This window comes from Leguminivora glycinivorella, chromosome 9 (genome assembly GCF_023078275.1).
Source record: "Leguminivora glycinivorella isolate SPB_JAAS2020 chromosome 9, LegGlyc_1.1, whole genome shotgun sequence".
Taxonomy (NCBI): Eukaryota; Metazoa; Arthropoda; class Insecta; order Lepidoptera; family Tortricidae; genus Leguminivora; species Leguminivora glycinivorella.
Window position 1 is genome coordinate 16,063,191 of NC_062979.1, and position 17,520 is coordinate 16,080,710.

General features: G+C 38.0%; 1 protein-coding gene across 5 annotated transcripts in view; it reads left to right on the forward strand.

The window, feature by feature from the left end:
* Positions 1 to 17,520, forward strand: part of LOC125229307 (monocarboxylate transporter 10-like) — a 276,054-nt gene that overhangs the window by 242,701 nt on the left and 15,833 nt on the right. For all 5 annotated transcript variants that reach the window (XM_048134109.1, XM_048134113.1, XM_048134112.1 and 2 more), the window contains one exon: positions 11,152 to 11,325. In XM_048134109.1, the coding sequence (XP_047990066.1) occupies positions 11,152 to 11,325 (174 nt within the window). The remainder of the gene's footprint in view (positions 1 to 11,151; positions 11,326 to 17,520) is intronic.

The following is a 17,520-nucleotide window of genomic DNA, read 5'->3' on the forward strand; positions in this document are numbered from 1 at the left end:
TGTACGTGTAAGTACATTTTACGACGGCATTTCAAGATAATATTAATCATGGACGAAAGACTGTATCGTTCATCTTATGAGAACATATTTTTGTTGAAGTAAAAACGTTCGTTTTAAGACAATATGTGAGTGTGTTTCGTAAAACGTCCCATCGGTTTATCGAGTACCATTAAGCCCTCGTATGCTTAGACACTACTAGCAGAAAATTGGAAAAAATGATGAACTCTCTCAGAGAAGAAAGCGAAAAAATTGGATTGAGTATGAACGAGAGCAAAACAAAGGTAATGACAAATAGCTTCAAAGACCCAATTAACCTGGGACAGACGACTCTACAATATGTGGAACGCTACATATACCTCGGAAAAGAAGTTTCTTTTAGCAATGAAGATTCACAAGATGAAATAGAACGACGGATAGCTTTAAGCTGGAAAAAATACTGGTCGCTAAAAGAAATACTTAAAGAAGATTACCCACTACACATGAAAAAGATAGTGATGGATACCAATATTTTGCCGGCGTTAACATATGGGGGTCAAACCTGGAGTCACTCGGTAAAAACGAAAGCCAGATTAACCACTACTCAAAGAGCGATGGAAAGGAGCATGCTAAAAGTAAAGAAAATACAAAAAATTAGAAGTGAACGCATAAGAAATAAAACGAAAATCACGGATGCACTAAAATATGCACTAAAAATAAAGTGGCGATGGGCCGGCCACGTAGCGAGATACACTGATAAAAGATGGACGAAGGAAGTGACTCTATGGAAAGGCCCTGACGTAAAAAGAAAGTCAGGACGACCACGAAAACGATGGAGTGACGACATTGCAGCTACCGCCGGCCCAACATGGATGAATAAGGCAAAAGACAGGGACGAATGGAACAAATTGGAGGAGGCCTTTACCCAATAAAATGGGGTTCCTAACAACTAAGAAAAAATATATATATACAAAATAAGATACTAACAATAAGATTAAGTCTAAAACTAACAATAGCTAAATCAAATTTATGTCAAAACGAATAAGTAGTTTAAAAAATAATGTAAAAAAAAAAAAAGAAAGTGTAACATATATACTATGTACGTAGTTGTTAAGGAAAATAAAGAGGCTTTCTATTCTATTCTATTCTATTCTATTCTATGCTTAGACAGGAATCCGTGTGTGGGAAATTTAATCTATTGCTTTTAATGTCAAGGTCACTATTTCAATGACCAAAATTGACATGCCGCATACGAGGAGTTAAGGCGAGATTTGTATCTCTATTATGAATAAACTGACAAAGCTGTTTTATAGCAATCGACAAAGTGGGACGTTTTCCCATGCACGCTCACATATGTTACCTATATATTATGAGTGTTTTCAGGATCAACATTGAAAGTGTCTACATAAGTAGTTATTTTAAGAGAATTGTCGTGGAATGGAATTCGTTTCCATTATTTTTATCGTCAGCCAAATATAACAATTCAGCGTCGAATAAATTAAAAGTGGTGAAATTTACTGCCTTGGTTAAGCCAAGGCCAGTCTTCCATCTGAGCATTCTAAGCAACGAAGATATTAAATTTTCTGGAGAGAGAAATAAAACCCACTTTAAATTTAGTTCGTAGCTAAATAGCATATTTTCCAGACGTTTCTGCTGAATACAAAATTAAAATACCAGTTGACATAATAATGTAGAACAAAAACTGAAAGTCAGTGGACGTCGACCGCAGACTTTACTCCTGGGTACGAAGCCGAATGTTATGGTACAAAAGCTCACGAAACGAAACGCTCGTAGATATCTATCTCTGTCGCTCTTGCGTATTGGCGCGACAGAGCCAGACTACCTTTCGCGGCGTTTCGTTTTCGTTTCGCGTCACAGAAATGCCATTCATCATTGGCACCAGAAGGTTTCTACGTAGGTACATAAAAGTGAATTTGAGTCAGTATCCAGTGTTTGATACACTTTTATATTATTTATTATTTTTTTCAGGGCTATACTAAATTAACGGTAAAAATATTTATTTTTTGCCAAAATATAATTATTTTGGTGCAAACGGCTAAAATGCACGTTTTTTATAAAAAATAATGCACCGACGGCCGATCTGGCGTAGACGGTAGTGTAGTGACCCTGTTTAGTAAGCCGTCGTCTTGGGTTCGAATCCCGGTAAGGGCAATTATTTGTGTGATGAACACATATATTTGTTTCTGAATTATGGATGTTTTCTATGTAGGTACCTAAATAAGTATGTATTATTTATCTATATAATGTATATAATTGCCTAACACACTTAGTACAAGCTTTGCTTAGTTTGGGGCTAGGTTGATATGTGTAAGGTTATTATATTTATTTATATCACACACAAATTAGTGGTCACTCTAATCCAATTTAAATTCCCACACAAACGCAAAATTTAGGCGCCCAAGGCACGTATTCCATTTCGTTTTGTCGAACTTTACTAACCCCGGGCAGTCGCAAAAGACATAAGTCGACAAAGGACAGACAATTTGCCACTTACTAAGTGTTGAGCATGCATTTCTTTATTTCGATTCGATTGAGAATGAAAACTTTCCATTTGTGTACGCATTGAATGGATAGGGTAACCAAGCCTGAAGCACACCTCGGACACTGGCGATCAAATATATGAAAGAGGCGCGTTCCTAGCACACAGTCTAAACTCGTGTAGATGAACGCGTGCTATGATTGTATGAGTGAAATATGACAGGTCGACTGTTCGCGTTTTTGACAGGCGGTAACTGTGAGGTAACCGAGAGGGGGTGGGGGCCACTTTCAGCGGGGAGCGGGAGTGGCCATACTGTACGACAGTACTCTTTATTAGTGATCGTCAGAATGGCGGGTGTATATCAAGCAATCCTGGTGTGGTATACGTCAGGAGTTAGTGCTAGCAATGTGCCAAATGTGCGCCAAAATTCGAGCAATGTGCTCTTTGAATTCCAGAGATATTTAAGAAATTAATGACACCCGCCATTCTGACGTCAGGTTGGCGGGTGTACTTCCAGTTCTAGCTAATGGCTGCCTACTCGAGGGTGAAAGTACCGCCTAAGGTTAGTGCTCGCAATGTGCTTCCACATGTATGAAACACAAACTAATTCAGAGAGCCGTTGAAGAGTAATATGGGATTGAATAAATATATCAATAACGCCTGCTGAAATAAAATAGCAATGTCCATTGCCTGCAATGCAGCATTAATATGCAGGCGCTTTTCACAAAAAAGTGATACTTATATTAGCTAAGGGTGAAGTCACATCTATCAGCATCGAGCCGCATTTTGTGTCATCAGAAATCGCTCGTTAGTTGCGTAACTACGCATGTTCATACTAACGAGTGTACGCACGCATGCTTCCATCTTTCCATTCCCACGGAATAACTTGAATGTTATTCTTAAAGGTCTCTCTTTATGTATGAGAAATCGCTCGTTGGTATGAAAACGTTTGCGCATGGAAAGATGGAAGCATGCGTGCGTACACTCGTTAGTATGAACATGCGTAGTTACGCAACTAACGAGCGATTTCTCATGACACAAAATGCGGCTCGATGCTGATAGATGTGACTTCACCCTTAGCTAATATAAGTATCACTTTTTTGTGAAAAGCGCCTGCATATTAATGCTGCATTGCAGGCAATGGACATTGCTATTTTATTTCAGCAGGCGTTATTGATATATTTATTCAATCCCATATTACTCTTCAACGGCTCTCTGAATTAGTTTGTGTTTCATACATGTGGAAGCACATTGCGAGCACTAACCTTAGGCGGTACTTTCACCCTCGAGTAGGCAGCCATTAGCTAGAACTGGAAGTACACCCGCCAACCTGACGTCAGAATGGCGGGTGTCATTAATTTCTTAAATATCTCTGGAATTCAAAGAGCACATTGCTCGAATTTTGGCGCACATTTGGCACATTGCTAGCACTAACTCCTGACGTATACCACACCAGGATTGCTTGATATACACCCGCCATTCTGACGCTCACCTTTATTATACTGTGCCTGAAGCTAGGGTCACAAGGAACAGTAACACCAAGTTTTACAAGATTAAAAAAAAATGCGTAGGACAGTCATGGACACACCATCTCGAAATTTTATCTATGATCAATTGATCATACATACCTAAGTATTTCATGCAATATATTTTTGTGTTATCAGCTATGTCTTTATATCCACTACTTGTTTCCAACAACTTTATCAGCAGTTCTCAAAAAGTTTTTTTTTATTCCTTTTTTATTACCAAGATTTATTTTATGAATTGAGATTTTAGTAAGGTCATTAAGGTTCTCTAGTATCTAAATTTTCTTAATTATAACAATTATCCTGTATTATATCTTACGAAAGTCGATTTATATCACTAAATGTTGGTAACAAAATAGGATTAATTAAAATTTGCTGACGTGGCTATGTACAAACTTCTTGAGAACTGCTGTTATTCGAATGGTTTTATCATGCCTTTGAAACCTTATTAATAAAGGTCAATTGCAGAAAATTTCATTTCATACAAAAACAAGAAACGACCACGAACAGTTGGTGCCCCTACAGTCCCTAAAAATAAAGCCAGCCCTTATTTATATCCTAACATTGGTTTTACTCGTATCCAGTTTCATAAAGTTTCGTTTTCAAACTCCTTTCTTTAAGGGAATACGTAGACGCCTCGAAACAACTTTATTGATATGGCCGTCTCTACTTTATGAGTTTATCCGAAATGCTGGCGATGTGAAATCTTTAAAATTGCAATCACTATAAAGTTAGGTATATGATATGATAATGGCATCGATTCCAATAAGTACTTGTATGAACCATTTTTTAAGCTAAATACTCTAAAGGATGATATGTACAGTGAGCTGCAGTTTCATAAGAGAAATTATGAATGAATTCATGCATTTTTTGCAGCTGATAGTACCTACTAGTGCCTATACATATATGTAAGTGACTAATTACAGTGTTATCAATTATATGTAAAAAATGTTTTATCACAAAACTGATCATTTAATAGTTACCACAGTTACATAAATGTATATGAGAAGTCCAACATACAAATATTATTTATTTGTACGACCAGTACGACTTACGAAACATAAAAGGAAACTTTTTTATTCAATCTATGAAATACATAAATACATAAAAATAGAATAGAATAGAATAGAATAATGGTTTATTCGTAGGCACACAGACAATAAACAATTTTCGAGACATACAGATAAAATATGAAGAGCCACGAAATGGCCTCACCTCAGCATATTGCTGGCGACTTCCAGCGCTGGTCTTCCGGTGAGACCATTAAGTGAGAAAAATCACGGAAGGCAACATACAAAAGTATTATTAGCATATAAGTAGGTACCTAATTGTAAATTCTATTGTATATTTTATTGTATTTCTCAAGAGTCGTTATTTGGTTTGGTATAATTTAACTGTAAAAAACCGTTAAACACAGAAAAACGTCAGAGACATACGATTTACACCAAATCAAATAACGAACTTTGAACTAATCTATAAATAAAGCACGTCGAGGTACTGCATATATCAAAATCACCACCTTACACAAACTAGAATACCCCCTCCAACTTGCATGTTATTTGTTTTCAAAACGTCAACCATTTAAGATTTACGATTCGAAGAGAGACGAGACAAACAAGCTTAGACGAATTCATCAATCCACAATGTATGGATCTATTCCCAGCCCAGATGTGTGGCCGAAGATAGTTAACTGTGACGTCCCGCAAATAAATGTACCTTAGATCATCATGGGCATCATGGCACTAATTTTCAATTAAGTACAATAAACAAAATAATACATAATTATGACTGATAGATAGCGAACCCTTCATATACATAATTATAATTTTTATAATAATATTGAGTTACTGGAGAGAAAAGCGGTACACGGTGCTGATTAAAGATCGAGTAGTTTAGCTATATTTGTCTCTTTCAGTAAATGGTATGTTTTATGAGAGTGTACAGGATGGCATAGAGTTATTTAGATAGTGCTTATAGAATCTTCCCTCTATTTTTTTTTATTTATGCTCACGCTATTATTAATAGATGCCTACGAAGGGACCTAGTCTTCAACAGAATGACATGATGTCACGATGATCCTCAGCATTGAGGTCTGCTTTCTCAAAAAGTTTATACATAGCCACGTCAGAAAATTTTAATTGATCCTATTTTGTTACCAACATAACAATAAAAATATGATAAAATAAAACTATGATAAAGTAAAACTTACTAAAAGCTCAATTCATAAAAATAAATGTTTGGTAACAAAATAGGAATAAAAACAAATGATTTAACCTTTTCCTTAATTTTTGTACAAACTTTTTGAGAACTGCTGGGGAACGCCTGAAGAAGAAGAATTATTAGTAGGGCTCCAATACTAGTGCGATATTATGCGATATGAGCGCCGACGGTTATAACTTATAACATGCCTTTTTTCGTGGAACGTCACAAATGTCGTCGAACTTGGTAAGTTTTTCAATAGGAGTGTTTGTCAGACGACATCTGAAGTAAACTGGTGTCTCCGGATGGGTACCTATTCATTTATGAGCATTAAGGCGCAGTTATATGATCGGTCTATGTCCAAATTCCAAATCGGAAAAAGAAAGTCTGGATCTTACGCGGTTAAATATAAATATTATCGTAAGTAAAACAAAACAATAAAATAATAAATAGCCAATAATGGTAATAGTAATATGTATTGGTCAACATCTAAAATTGGAAGTCAACATCTCAACCAAACATTCGCGTAAGCATGCGTAGCCGAATGCACAAAAGCTCACGAAACGCTCACGAAACGAAACGCTCGTAGATAAGATATCTACCTCTATCGCTCTTGCGTATTGGAGCCAGACTACGTTTCGTTTCGTTTCGCGTCGTAGAAACGCCATTCCGCTACGGGGCCAGAACGTCAGGGTGGCTAGCCGAATCACAATCGCTCACGAAACGAAGCGCTAGTAGATATCTATCTCTATCGCGCTTGCGTATTGGCGCGACAGAGCCAGCGGCGTATCGCTTTCGTTTGGCGTCGGAGAAATGCCATTCGGCTACGGGGCCTGATCTTTACTCTTATCTTTGTCGCACTGAGTAATAAAACAGGGGGCCACCGAAACGCCGCAGAAATGTAGTCTGGCTCTGTCACGCTAATACGCAAGAGCGATGGAGATAGATAGCTACGAAAGAGATATTATCGTAAGCGTTTGTGCATTCGGCTACGCACACGGAACACTAGCACAGCCCCTTAAGAAACCATTTTCGTGAAGAGTGGTTACATTGTTGATAGGACTGCAATCTATCTAGACGCTATCACCCAGACAATACTCTCGCGAGTAATTGCGTTTTCAAGTCCTGGACGCAAAACCCTCTGTTTAAGTAATTAATTAGATTCATGAGTTTACTAATTGGTTAAACGTGATTCTGTTTCTTGGTTTAATTACGCAGATTTGTTACAATTTAAACGCGGTACCAAATTAATATTCATTGCAAAAGTAATATAAGGAAGGTTTTATTAATGGTTTAAATATTGCTAAAGGAAACTATTTTTTCCCCTCACTAGCTCGGAAACACGTGTTTTGTCCTTTAATACCAGCGGGTAAAAACGCATTTTATCCACTAGTGGGTAAAGTAATTTGACCTTGAATAAAGTCAAATTAACTGCTTTAAAATTGATAAAAGTAGGTGAATCTAGTAATAAAGATGATTTACCACCTGTGGAACTACTGGAAGCAGCGATAAACGCATTTTTTGCGTTGTAGTTTCCTCGCTATAGTGAGGGGAAAAGTTTTGTGTTACACTCGGGTGCAAATGTATTTTACTTCTCGTGTGTTAAAAAACTCGTAAGTTCAAGATTCTATTCTCGAACCATTCGCTTCGCTCGTAGTTCAACTATAGAATCCTTTCACTTGCTCGTTTTTCAATTCCACACTCGGCGTTAAAATACAACTTTGCCCCCTTGTATAACAAATAACTATTAATTTTCGTTTGCTTGGATAAGACATTCGTGTCAGGTTGCCTGTCTCAGAGTGAATCAGAATGACAGATTTTATTCACTGAAATAAGGTTTAGGTAACCACAGGTATTTCTTTACTTTACAAGTTTTTGCTACACGTTGTAGTACAAAACTACTTCTTTCTAATTATAAGTAATTTTGAAGTTGAGCTCTTCAGTTTTATATTGAATATGCATCTAAGCCGCCCATCATGAAAGTTTTAGCTGTTCAATTGTGAAATCAAAACACAGAATTGTTATCGACGCACCCTCGTGTGGAACAATTTCGTCAATATAAGATGAGTAAGTACCTACTTAAGTAGGTATGTAAAAACCTCATTCAGGTAATGTGGGTAATATCAAGCGACGGACAAAACGTATCAAGCAATGTGCCTCATCACATACCAGACTGTCCGACGTTTTATTTTATGTGGTCAGTTTTACGGTGACGATAAAGTGTCACAATATTTTTGTGCTACCGTTTTTATAAACAGCCAGTGTTGTCTGGCGAGTTTCGGTAGGTCAAGTGTGGTCTCGAGTCAATAATACCTGACTTTTGTTTGTCGTCTAGTCTACATTATTTATTTAAAGAGTAAGAAGCGAACACGAATCATACCATAATGTCAAATCAAGCCAACTTTACAACGATGTTCGAATCAGTGATCGGAACTATGAGAGCAAAACTTTAACAAAACCTTAGAGCTGACATAAATTTAAAATAAAACCAAGATTATTATTTTCAATCAGTGTTAAATTTGATTTTATACCTGAATCTAAGATTTCTAATATATTACTACAAGGATATTAATATTTTCATGGCTTTAAGTACTCTAAAATGTCCACTTAGCAAGTTTTGTTAAAATTTTGCTCCCATAGTTCCGATCACTGGTTCGAATGTAGGTATGGGATATAAAAACAAAACAAATCCAGCTAAACTTTAATGTAGTATGGTACCTTAGCGTATGGTGCTTTTCATTTGATTTAATATGTTTTTGGAAAAACACAGTGTGACCGAATCATGTATGTAATAGGCAGTCGGCATGCGGAATGAAGTGAAAATGCACGTCAATTACTAAAACGATCAAGCAGATCAATGACGAAGTCAAAATAGTATCAAAAGTAATCAAAACTAGTTCAACCCCTGAAACATTGTTAAATATGAACCGAGCTTTTTGTTTTATAGATGTTTTTCGACAGGTTCTGATTTCTTATAAGAACGTTTAAATAAGTTGATTTGGCAAGGTTTCGCTCTATTTTCATTAAAAGAAAACTTGACTTTGCCCTACAATTTTTCATCAAACTACGGATCTCCACAAAATCATATTACCGAGCCGACGTAAGCTCCTGTGGGATAAATAAAATACCGCACCCGGATGATGTGTGTTAATGCGATTAGTATCGGATGTTTGTGTCATGCCCCGTCCGCGTGAGATGAGACAGGCCGAGTCTTATTATAGGATTGATTTCTACTTTGGTGACATTTTTTCGTCAACGGCTTGAGAAATACACGACTGGAAGTTATGAGGAGGGGATTATTGTAATTATCAAGAAAGGCAAATGCGGGACTAAGACATTTCCTGTGGAATTTCATAACGACCTGTGGCCCGTTTCTCGAAAGGTACAAGCCTTGTATTACAAGTGCGCGAACTGTCAAATCGTATTTGTCAGTTCGCACACTTGTAATACAAGGCTTGTACCTTTCGAGAAACGGGCCACTGCTCGTTGCTAGTAGGTATATTCTGGTATATACTACCACTACTATACTAGGTAATACGTACTGGTGATAGGTACCTACTATATAAGTAATACAGGGTGCGTAGCCGAATGGCACAAACGCTCACGAAACGCCCACGAAACAAAACGCTCGTAGATATCTATCTCTATCGCTCTTGCGTATTGGCGCGACTACCCAGAGCCAGACTACCTTTCGCGGCGTTTCGTTTTCGTTTCGCGTCGGAGAAATGCCATTCGGCTACGGTACCTGGTTGGTATGGGTAGTAGGTACCTACGACGGAGCGTAAGATGGTCTTTAAGATCATCAATCATCATTTATAGGGACGCACTATGCGACAAATGTTCCTCGGCGTGTGTCTCCAGAGATGTCAAGTTAATTGGCGGATTTCGCCTGTCATATGTCATCTCTCTTTCTCTGGTTTTACGATTTTTTGCTATTGAAACTCTCAGAACATTGGAACAAGCGTTAGTTATATTATTACATTATTTATCCAATATCATTCATCAAACAGTAGTTCTCGAAAAGTTTGTACAAAAATTAAGGGAAACTTAAATTTGTTTTTATTAATTCCACTATTTTGTTACAAATTTTGTTGATGAATTGACAGATTTTTTAAGTTTTATTTCGTCATTAAGGTTCTCTAGTATCTATATTTTCTAATTATAACAATTATCCCCATATCTTACGAAAGTCGCCTTATATTACAACGTTGGTAACAAAATAGGATCAATTAAAATTTGCTGACGTGGCATTGTACAAAGTTGACGGGAATTCATCAAACATCGTTTGATCCTGGGCGATAATTCACTGAGCTTTGCTCCTAGCGAACGTTACAATCAATTTGAACAGAACAAAGTGAGAAAGTCTCTTGACTGATGTCACATATTACAGATGATGATGTTTCGAGATATCGTCATTGCATATGACACGCAACTAGCTGGGGCCCATTTCTCGAAGGTATACAAGTTACAATTTACAAGTGGTTGTCAATGTCTAATATGACAAGTTGGAAAGAGACTTCAGCTTATAACTTGTAACTTTGAGTTTTGAGAAATGCGGGGGCCCATTTCTGTATACTATAAATCTAGTCTTATAAAAATAAAGACAAACACTTGGTTGAGTACGAAACATTTATGAATGAATTGTCCGTCCTTGAGCGGTCTAATTTTACGGTTATCTACGCCACGCCGTCTGCGTTTCGCGACGCCTACGTTTTGATGTCTTCTGATTTAGTGGCTGCATGGCGTACGCTTTAATCTTAAACAATGTTATCTTCATATGTTAATGGTGTAACGCTCAGTTCTGTGATAGAAATTTAATGATTGTCTAATGTTTTAGCAGTGCAATAGTTTGTGTAAATACCTAGTTCAATTAAGATTTTCAAGTCAATTGAGAGACAAAAGTACAAGTTGGTAGTTACTCTTTCTAACAGCATTGTTTTTTTGTTCCAGGATGCCTAGGCGCACTATCAGCCGGCGTAGCGCTAGCCCTCTCCCCGGTGACAGTAGCGCTGTGCGTGCGCAAGTCCACCCGCGTGACCGCAGTAGTAGGCGGGCTGGTCGCCGCGCTGGGCTGTCTGTTCACATCCTTCGCCACGCAGTTCCATCAACTGTTCTTCAGCTATGGTGAGTGTAGCGCTCTCTCCCGGTTACATCAGCAGCGCTCTGCGTGTGCAAGTCCACCCGAGTGACCGCAGTAGTAGGCGGGCTGGTCGCCGCACTGGGCTGTCTGTTCACATCCTTCGCCACGCAGTTCCATCAACTGTTCTTCAGCTGTGGTGAGTGTAGCGATATTCTAAGTGACAGTGTAGCGCTCTGCGTGCGTTGCAGTAGTACTAGTAGGTAGGCAGGCTGGACGCCGCATTGGGAATTCTCCTTCGCCTCGCTTCTAAAAAAAGTGTAGGTACTATTCGACAGTCGAGCTCGTTAGTACTCAACTTTAGTTTTCGGTATCGTATTGGGTGGTCGTAATACGATAACTAGTTTTCAATTAGCAATTCTCAACAGATCTCTCAGTCTCTATTCATCTATTGTTTCAATTTGTTGAAAACCGCTCTACTTTGTAAAAATACGAGATCGCCGAAGGCTTGTGCATTTGGAATCATATCTGTTGTTGTTAAGATGTTATCTGGAAACACTTACTTTAACGAAAGTCAAAACAACATGTCCCAATCTACCCAAAAATGAACAAAATGATAACAAACATTTCCGAGAAAACATGACCAAGCTACTGGTTATAATCACATTGTGATTCGATGCATTAGCATAAAGTAAAAAGTAAATATCCTTAGTAAAAAAAAAAAAAATAGTGATGTTCCGTCCCATGCGAAAAGTAGATTTGTAGGTATGTCTCGGTGACGTTCTTGCCTGTCTATACATACAAAAATGCAGCTTTTAACTTCTTCTAGCTTCTGTTCCTTGCTCTAAATGTTTTGTCAAATGAGGCTTATACACCGCAAACGAAAAGTGTTTATTGATAACATATTTTATTGTCGTCATAGTCAACCATTAGCAAACCTATGTACTTATGAGTTAACAATAAGTTAATATTACCCAGCTAATCTACATCTCAAGAAAACGTCATAATATTCAACTGACTAAAACCAAATTTTATGACGTTCTGAAGCAACAATACCTACTTATGGCAGTTTTAGAGTAAGACAAGTCAGGATCCCCAAAGTTGATGTTATTGAATTAATCAAACTCCAATCTCAGTTTCCTCTTTAAATAAATACCTACCCATAAATACCAACGCAATACACACCCATCGCACCCAACTTGCACAATTTAAATGCCGAATCCGACATCTCAATTTATTTCGTCAGATCATATCCTACCCGTCCAAGCTTCAAAGGTATTCTTTAATTGGCTGTCTTGAGTAAATAAGCTGATATCGGATATGGACGGGAATAAGCGTATTGGAATAAGGTGCGTGCAAGGATGAATCACGGCGTCGTGACGTTGGGTGTCAGTGGCCGCCGCTCGGTCAATTTATTTGGCAGTGCAGTATGCGTACCCGAATGCACAAACGCTCACGAAACGCTGACGATAATATCTCTTGTTGCTAGTCCATATGACTTTACCATCAGGCGTCGTCTGCTCGTTTGCGCCTATTTTCATAAAAAAAAAAAAAAAAAAAAACAAACGCTCACGAAACGCTGACGATAATATCTCTTTCGTAGCTATCTATCTCTATCGCTCTTGCATATTGGCGCGACAGAGCCAGACTATATTTCTCGGTGGCGTTTCGCGTCGCAGAAATGCTATTCGGCTACGGCGCCAGGAACGTAATCGGCGAAACACACAAAGATATACAAAAAGTCTTACGTAATTGTAAAATTCCAGTTGGCATTTTCACCAATTGGGATCATTTGAACCCTATACGAATACGACCTTGAAACCTTGAAGAAAAACCGTTCTACAACATTTGAAATGTTTTATGAAACAATTTTTGGTAAAAGTCCAAGAAGCACTAACACTCGATAAATTATATTTAGTATTTTAAAAAAAAATACACACACGCACACTCAAATTAGTTTGACCATCAGAAAGCATCATCGTAGACATAGAAGCCAAAGATGAATCCAAAACCTTTACGCCTTTTGATATTGCCTTAGTGGTTCAAAAAGGCGTGTAAGTCTTAACAACTATTTTCTTTCATTTGTCTAGTTGCCTAGTTTCGCTGATGTGACTAGCTGGCACAATCTTACCTTTCATACAGGGATGTTTAGTTAACCTACTGGAAACTGCAAATTATCTGTAGGGTTACAAATCAATTATTTTAGCGCAGCCTGTTACTTTTAAAGTTCAACTTTATCCCCAATCCCCAAGGCAGAAACGTATTAAAATATTGCTATAAAGTTTGCTTCAACCATCCTATCCGTCAACAATATAATATATAACCACAGTCGTAAATCTGTACCTATTGTGTTTTCGTCGAAAATCAAAATAGGTAGGTACTACTATTCGACATGCGTAAATCTCGATGAATATGAAATTCTTCGGATTTATTCGCAGGAATCAAATAAAAACTCAGTCAAGTTACTCAAAGTTTAAAACTAGGTATGGAAGGGGTTTGACTATGACTAGTGATGTACGTTTGTCGATAATATTCTCGGCAATTTGGAAATTGCCACCCTCTTTAAATAGAGGAATATAGCGAAGTAAAGGCAGATCAGATAATCTATGGTGACTTGGCGAGCTTTAAAAAAAGCGCACTTTAAAAATATGGCGCTATATTACCGCACAAGTTAGGCAATGAACGCATTACGCAAATATGTCAAAAATTTTAATGGTCATATGTGCTGTAAAACGTCGTAAGATACACGTGCGAAGAGCTCTTGTCCACAATTATAGCACTTGTAGAGTTTTTCTTACTTAATTCTACTAGTACTTGCCGAGATACCATATGTAGGCTACTCGTTCTTGCCAAACTACCATACCGTAACAATTCAATTGATCTTTAGAATTAAATTGGGATGCCAACAAAAACAAAAATATTAATATTACTGTTGTAACACTTGTAATGTTATGAATGTTGCGATGGCGACGGATTGAATGCTTAGAATCGCATCAGTCCCAGCTCATGTTGTCCAATTAATTAATATTGCAACAGAGGATACCGTAGCGAAAATGCTAAAATGGTAAGGAGCCCCCCTTTCGACTTGGAAATTTTAGTTAAATATACAAGTGTTATTAACTAGATTTATAAGCTTCAGCCTGGCCATTACTGGCTGCGTGATAGGCAGGCGAAGTTACGTGCGAAATTCCGTTCGCAGCGCAAAACGCACGGAATTCGTCAGATAAAAAACATGTGGCATTGTCACTAACTAGCGTGTGAATTAATCCGAATCGTGACATAAATTCATATAGCTTCGATACAACAACTGACGTTGAAGTCGAATTTACACTATACACCTCCACCCATTTTGAGTACGCGTCTACTAATACTAAAAATGACCTATTATTTATTGGGCCCAAGAAATCTATATGCACCCTATAAAATGCCTGCTTAGGGTATGGCCACACTGCGAGCGAGGCGCGCGGCGGCGATGGTCTCAGCTGGTTACAAATATCACAACTACCTATCATATTTTCAATAGCACCATCTATACCAGGAAACCATATTCTACTTCTAGCTTCTGCTTTACATTTAACAATGCCCAAATGAGATTTATGCAACTCCGACAACAATTTAGACTTTAACGACTCAGGTATAACTATTTTATGTCCCCGCATAATTACACCGTCTTCTATTGCTAATTCGTTTTTACAGAGCAGGTATGGTTGAATACCCTGCATGGTTACTTTTTTGGCCACCCGCTGGAAACGAATTTCATCACTTGGTTTAATAAAGGATCTTTCTCGGTTTCTTCACGTAATGTCTTAAAAGTAACTGGCAAGCTATCGTCAGCTACAAAGTTTATGTACGACGCCCTATCGTCGATTGACACTGGTGCCCCAGCCTTAGTGTGGCCGGCGCCGGCAGCAGATGAGTCATCATTGTTTACGCTCGCCCGCGACAGGTAATCTGCACTATTATCAGCGCTGCGAATGTACTCAATAGTGTAGTTATAAGCACTCAAGAACATCGCATAACGCTGGAGCCTGTTAGCCGATACCTCCGGAATACCACGATGAGGCCCAAATATGGTGGTTAACGGTTTATGGTCCGTGCGAAGTATGAACGGCACAGTCCTACCATAGAGGTATTGATGAAAACGACGTATGGCAAATATAATCGCAGTTGCCTCTTTTTGTAATTGAGAGTAATTTTTTCAGCCGCATTTAACGTGCGCGACGCGTAAGAAATCGGACGTTCCACCCCATCTTCCCCAATTTGACTCAAAATAGCGCCCAGGCCAGTAGGAGACGCATCTGACGTGACCACGATCATCGCACTTGGGTTAAAATGCGTCAACACTTTTTCTGAAGCCAAGTGTTGTTTAATTTGCTTAAACGCGTTATCGTGTTCGGCATTCCACAGCCACTTACTACCTTTTTGCAATAAGCTGTACAGGGGACTAAGTACGGTAGATGCCGCTGAAACGAAATTCCTATAGTAATTAACGAGGCCTAGGAATGATTGTAACTTATTTACATTATTTGGCACTGGTGCATTTAAAATGGCACTTACTTTTGAAGGCGACTTTTTTAACCCCTCTTTGCTAATCACATAGCCTAAATATTCCACTTCATCCTTAAAAAACTCGCACTTTGTTTTTTGAAGGGTTAATCCGGCGTCCTGCAATCGATTTAAAACTGCATGCAATCTAGCTAGATGTTCCGCCTTATCGCAGCCAGTTATTAAAACATCATCTAACATACAAAGCACGCCCTCCATACCGGCTAATATACCTTCCATAACCCTTTGAAAAATCGCTGGCGCGCTGGCCAGGCCAAACACGAGACGCGTATACAAAAACAACCCTCTATGTGTGTTGATACACGTAACCTTTTGTGACTCGTCATCTAAAACACACTGCGCATACGCCTCGAAAAAAAAATGTCCATTAAGAACAACTCAGTCAAAAGATATTTCAAAAAAAATCTTTAAAATCGAGGTTCCGCTCTCGACTCTTTCCTCCTTCAAAACTTAATCAATCGGAACGAAATTTGAGAATCTGAATAACAATGAAATAATCTATGTCGGACTGTTTAGCTTTTTTGGTTAATTGTTACCAATCTTGAATATCACACCTTTTTTTTGCGCCACAATCAAAAAGGCCGTTTTTGGAAATTTTTGATGGGTTCTAGAATCTTTAAAAAACAGAATATCAAAAAAATCAAAACGGTCCGACACATATAAAAATAATAACAATCTGTGTTGAAAAATCATTGCTCTATCTTCAAAAACCAGGGAGGAAATAGTCGAGAGCGTTTGTTTGGAGAATTGACCCCTACCGTATCGTCTTAACTCTGCTGCAGTCATCACGTCCATGCCATCTTTATTTTACTGACAACATGAAACATATTTTATGAGAAAGTATCCATTAATCGAATTATTGACAAAAGCACATCACTTCGAGTACTTCGACCCGGGTCACAAATGTCATTTCCGGTCACCGGATTCCATCCTTTTTGCAATAAAGTCCGCAAAATACTGCTGAGTTCCTTTCCACCGCAGTTCGGAAAGGATTATGCAGGTAATCTAGAATCTAGATCCAATTGCATTTGTAATGAGCTAGTGCAGTTTTTATCCCCACATTCAAGTTTAATCCTTTGGCTAAACGACCATTTACCTAACGTGGTGATTTTATACGCTAGCGTGCCTTCTATTAAGAGATCATCTAACCTGTAGACGGAGCATAGGGTTTAACTAAGATCCCAATATTTTAACCGTAGCGAAACGATACGTGAATGAATCTCGGTCTTATTAATATGGAAGAGTTATAGAGACATTGTCGTTATTTTTCGCTACAGTGCGCAAACAATTGACGTCTTGATTAGGCTCTCGTATGTTTACGAGTCGTGTTATACGACAACTTTCGTTCATCTGGTACCGATTTCGATGAACTCACATGTTAAAAAATCAGTGTTACTGCGTACCTAAATCTATATAAAATCGCCGTCAATAGAAATTGTCAACAATGTAAACAAACCATTCTATAAAATATCAATATTCTAGCACAATTTTATTGCTTTAAAGGTTGAGGAACATAATGTGATATGAATTGATTAAATAACACATGGATTTAGCCAGTATCTGATGAGTTAGAATGAAAATTAAAGACATTTTGACTACAAGGTTTGTTTACATTGTTCACAAGTTCTATTGACGGCGACTTTACATATATTTGTAACTGAATTTAAAAAAAAAAC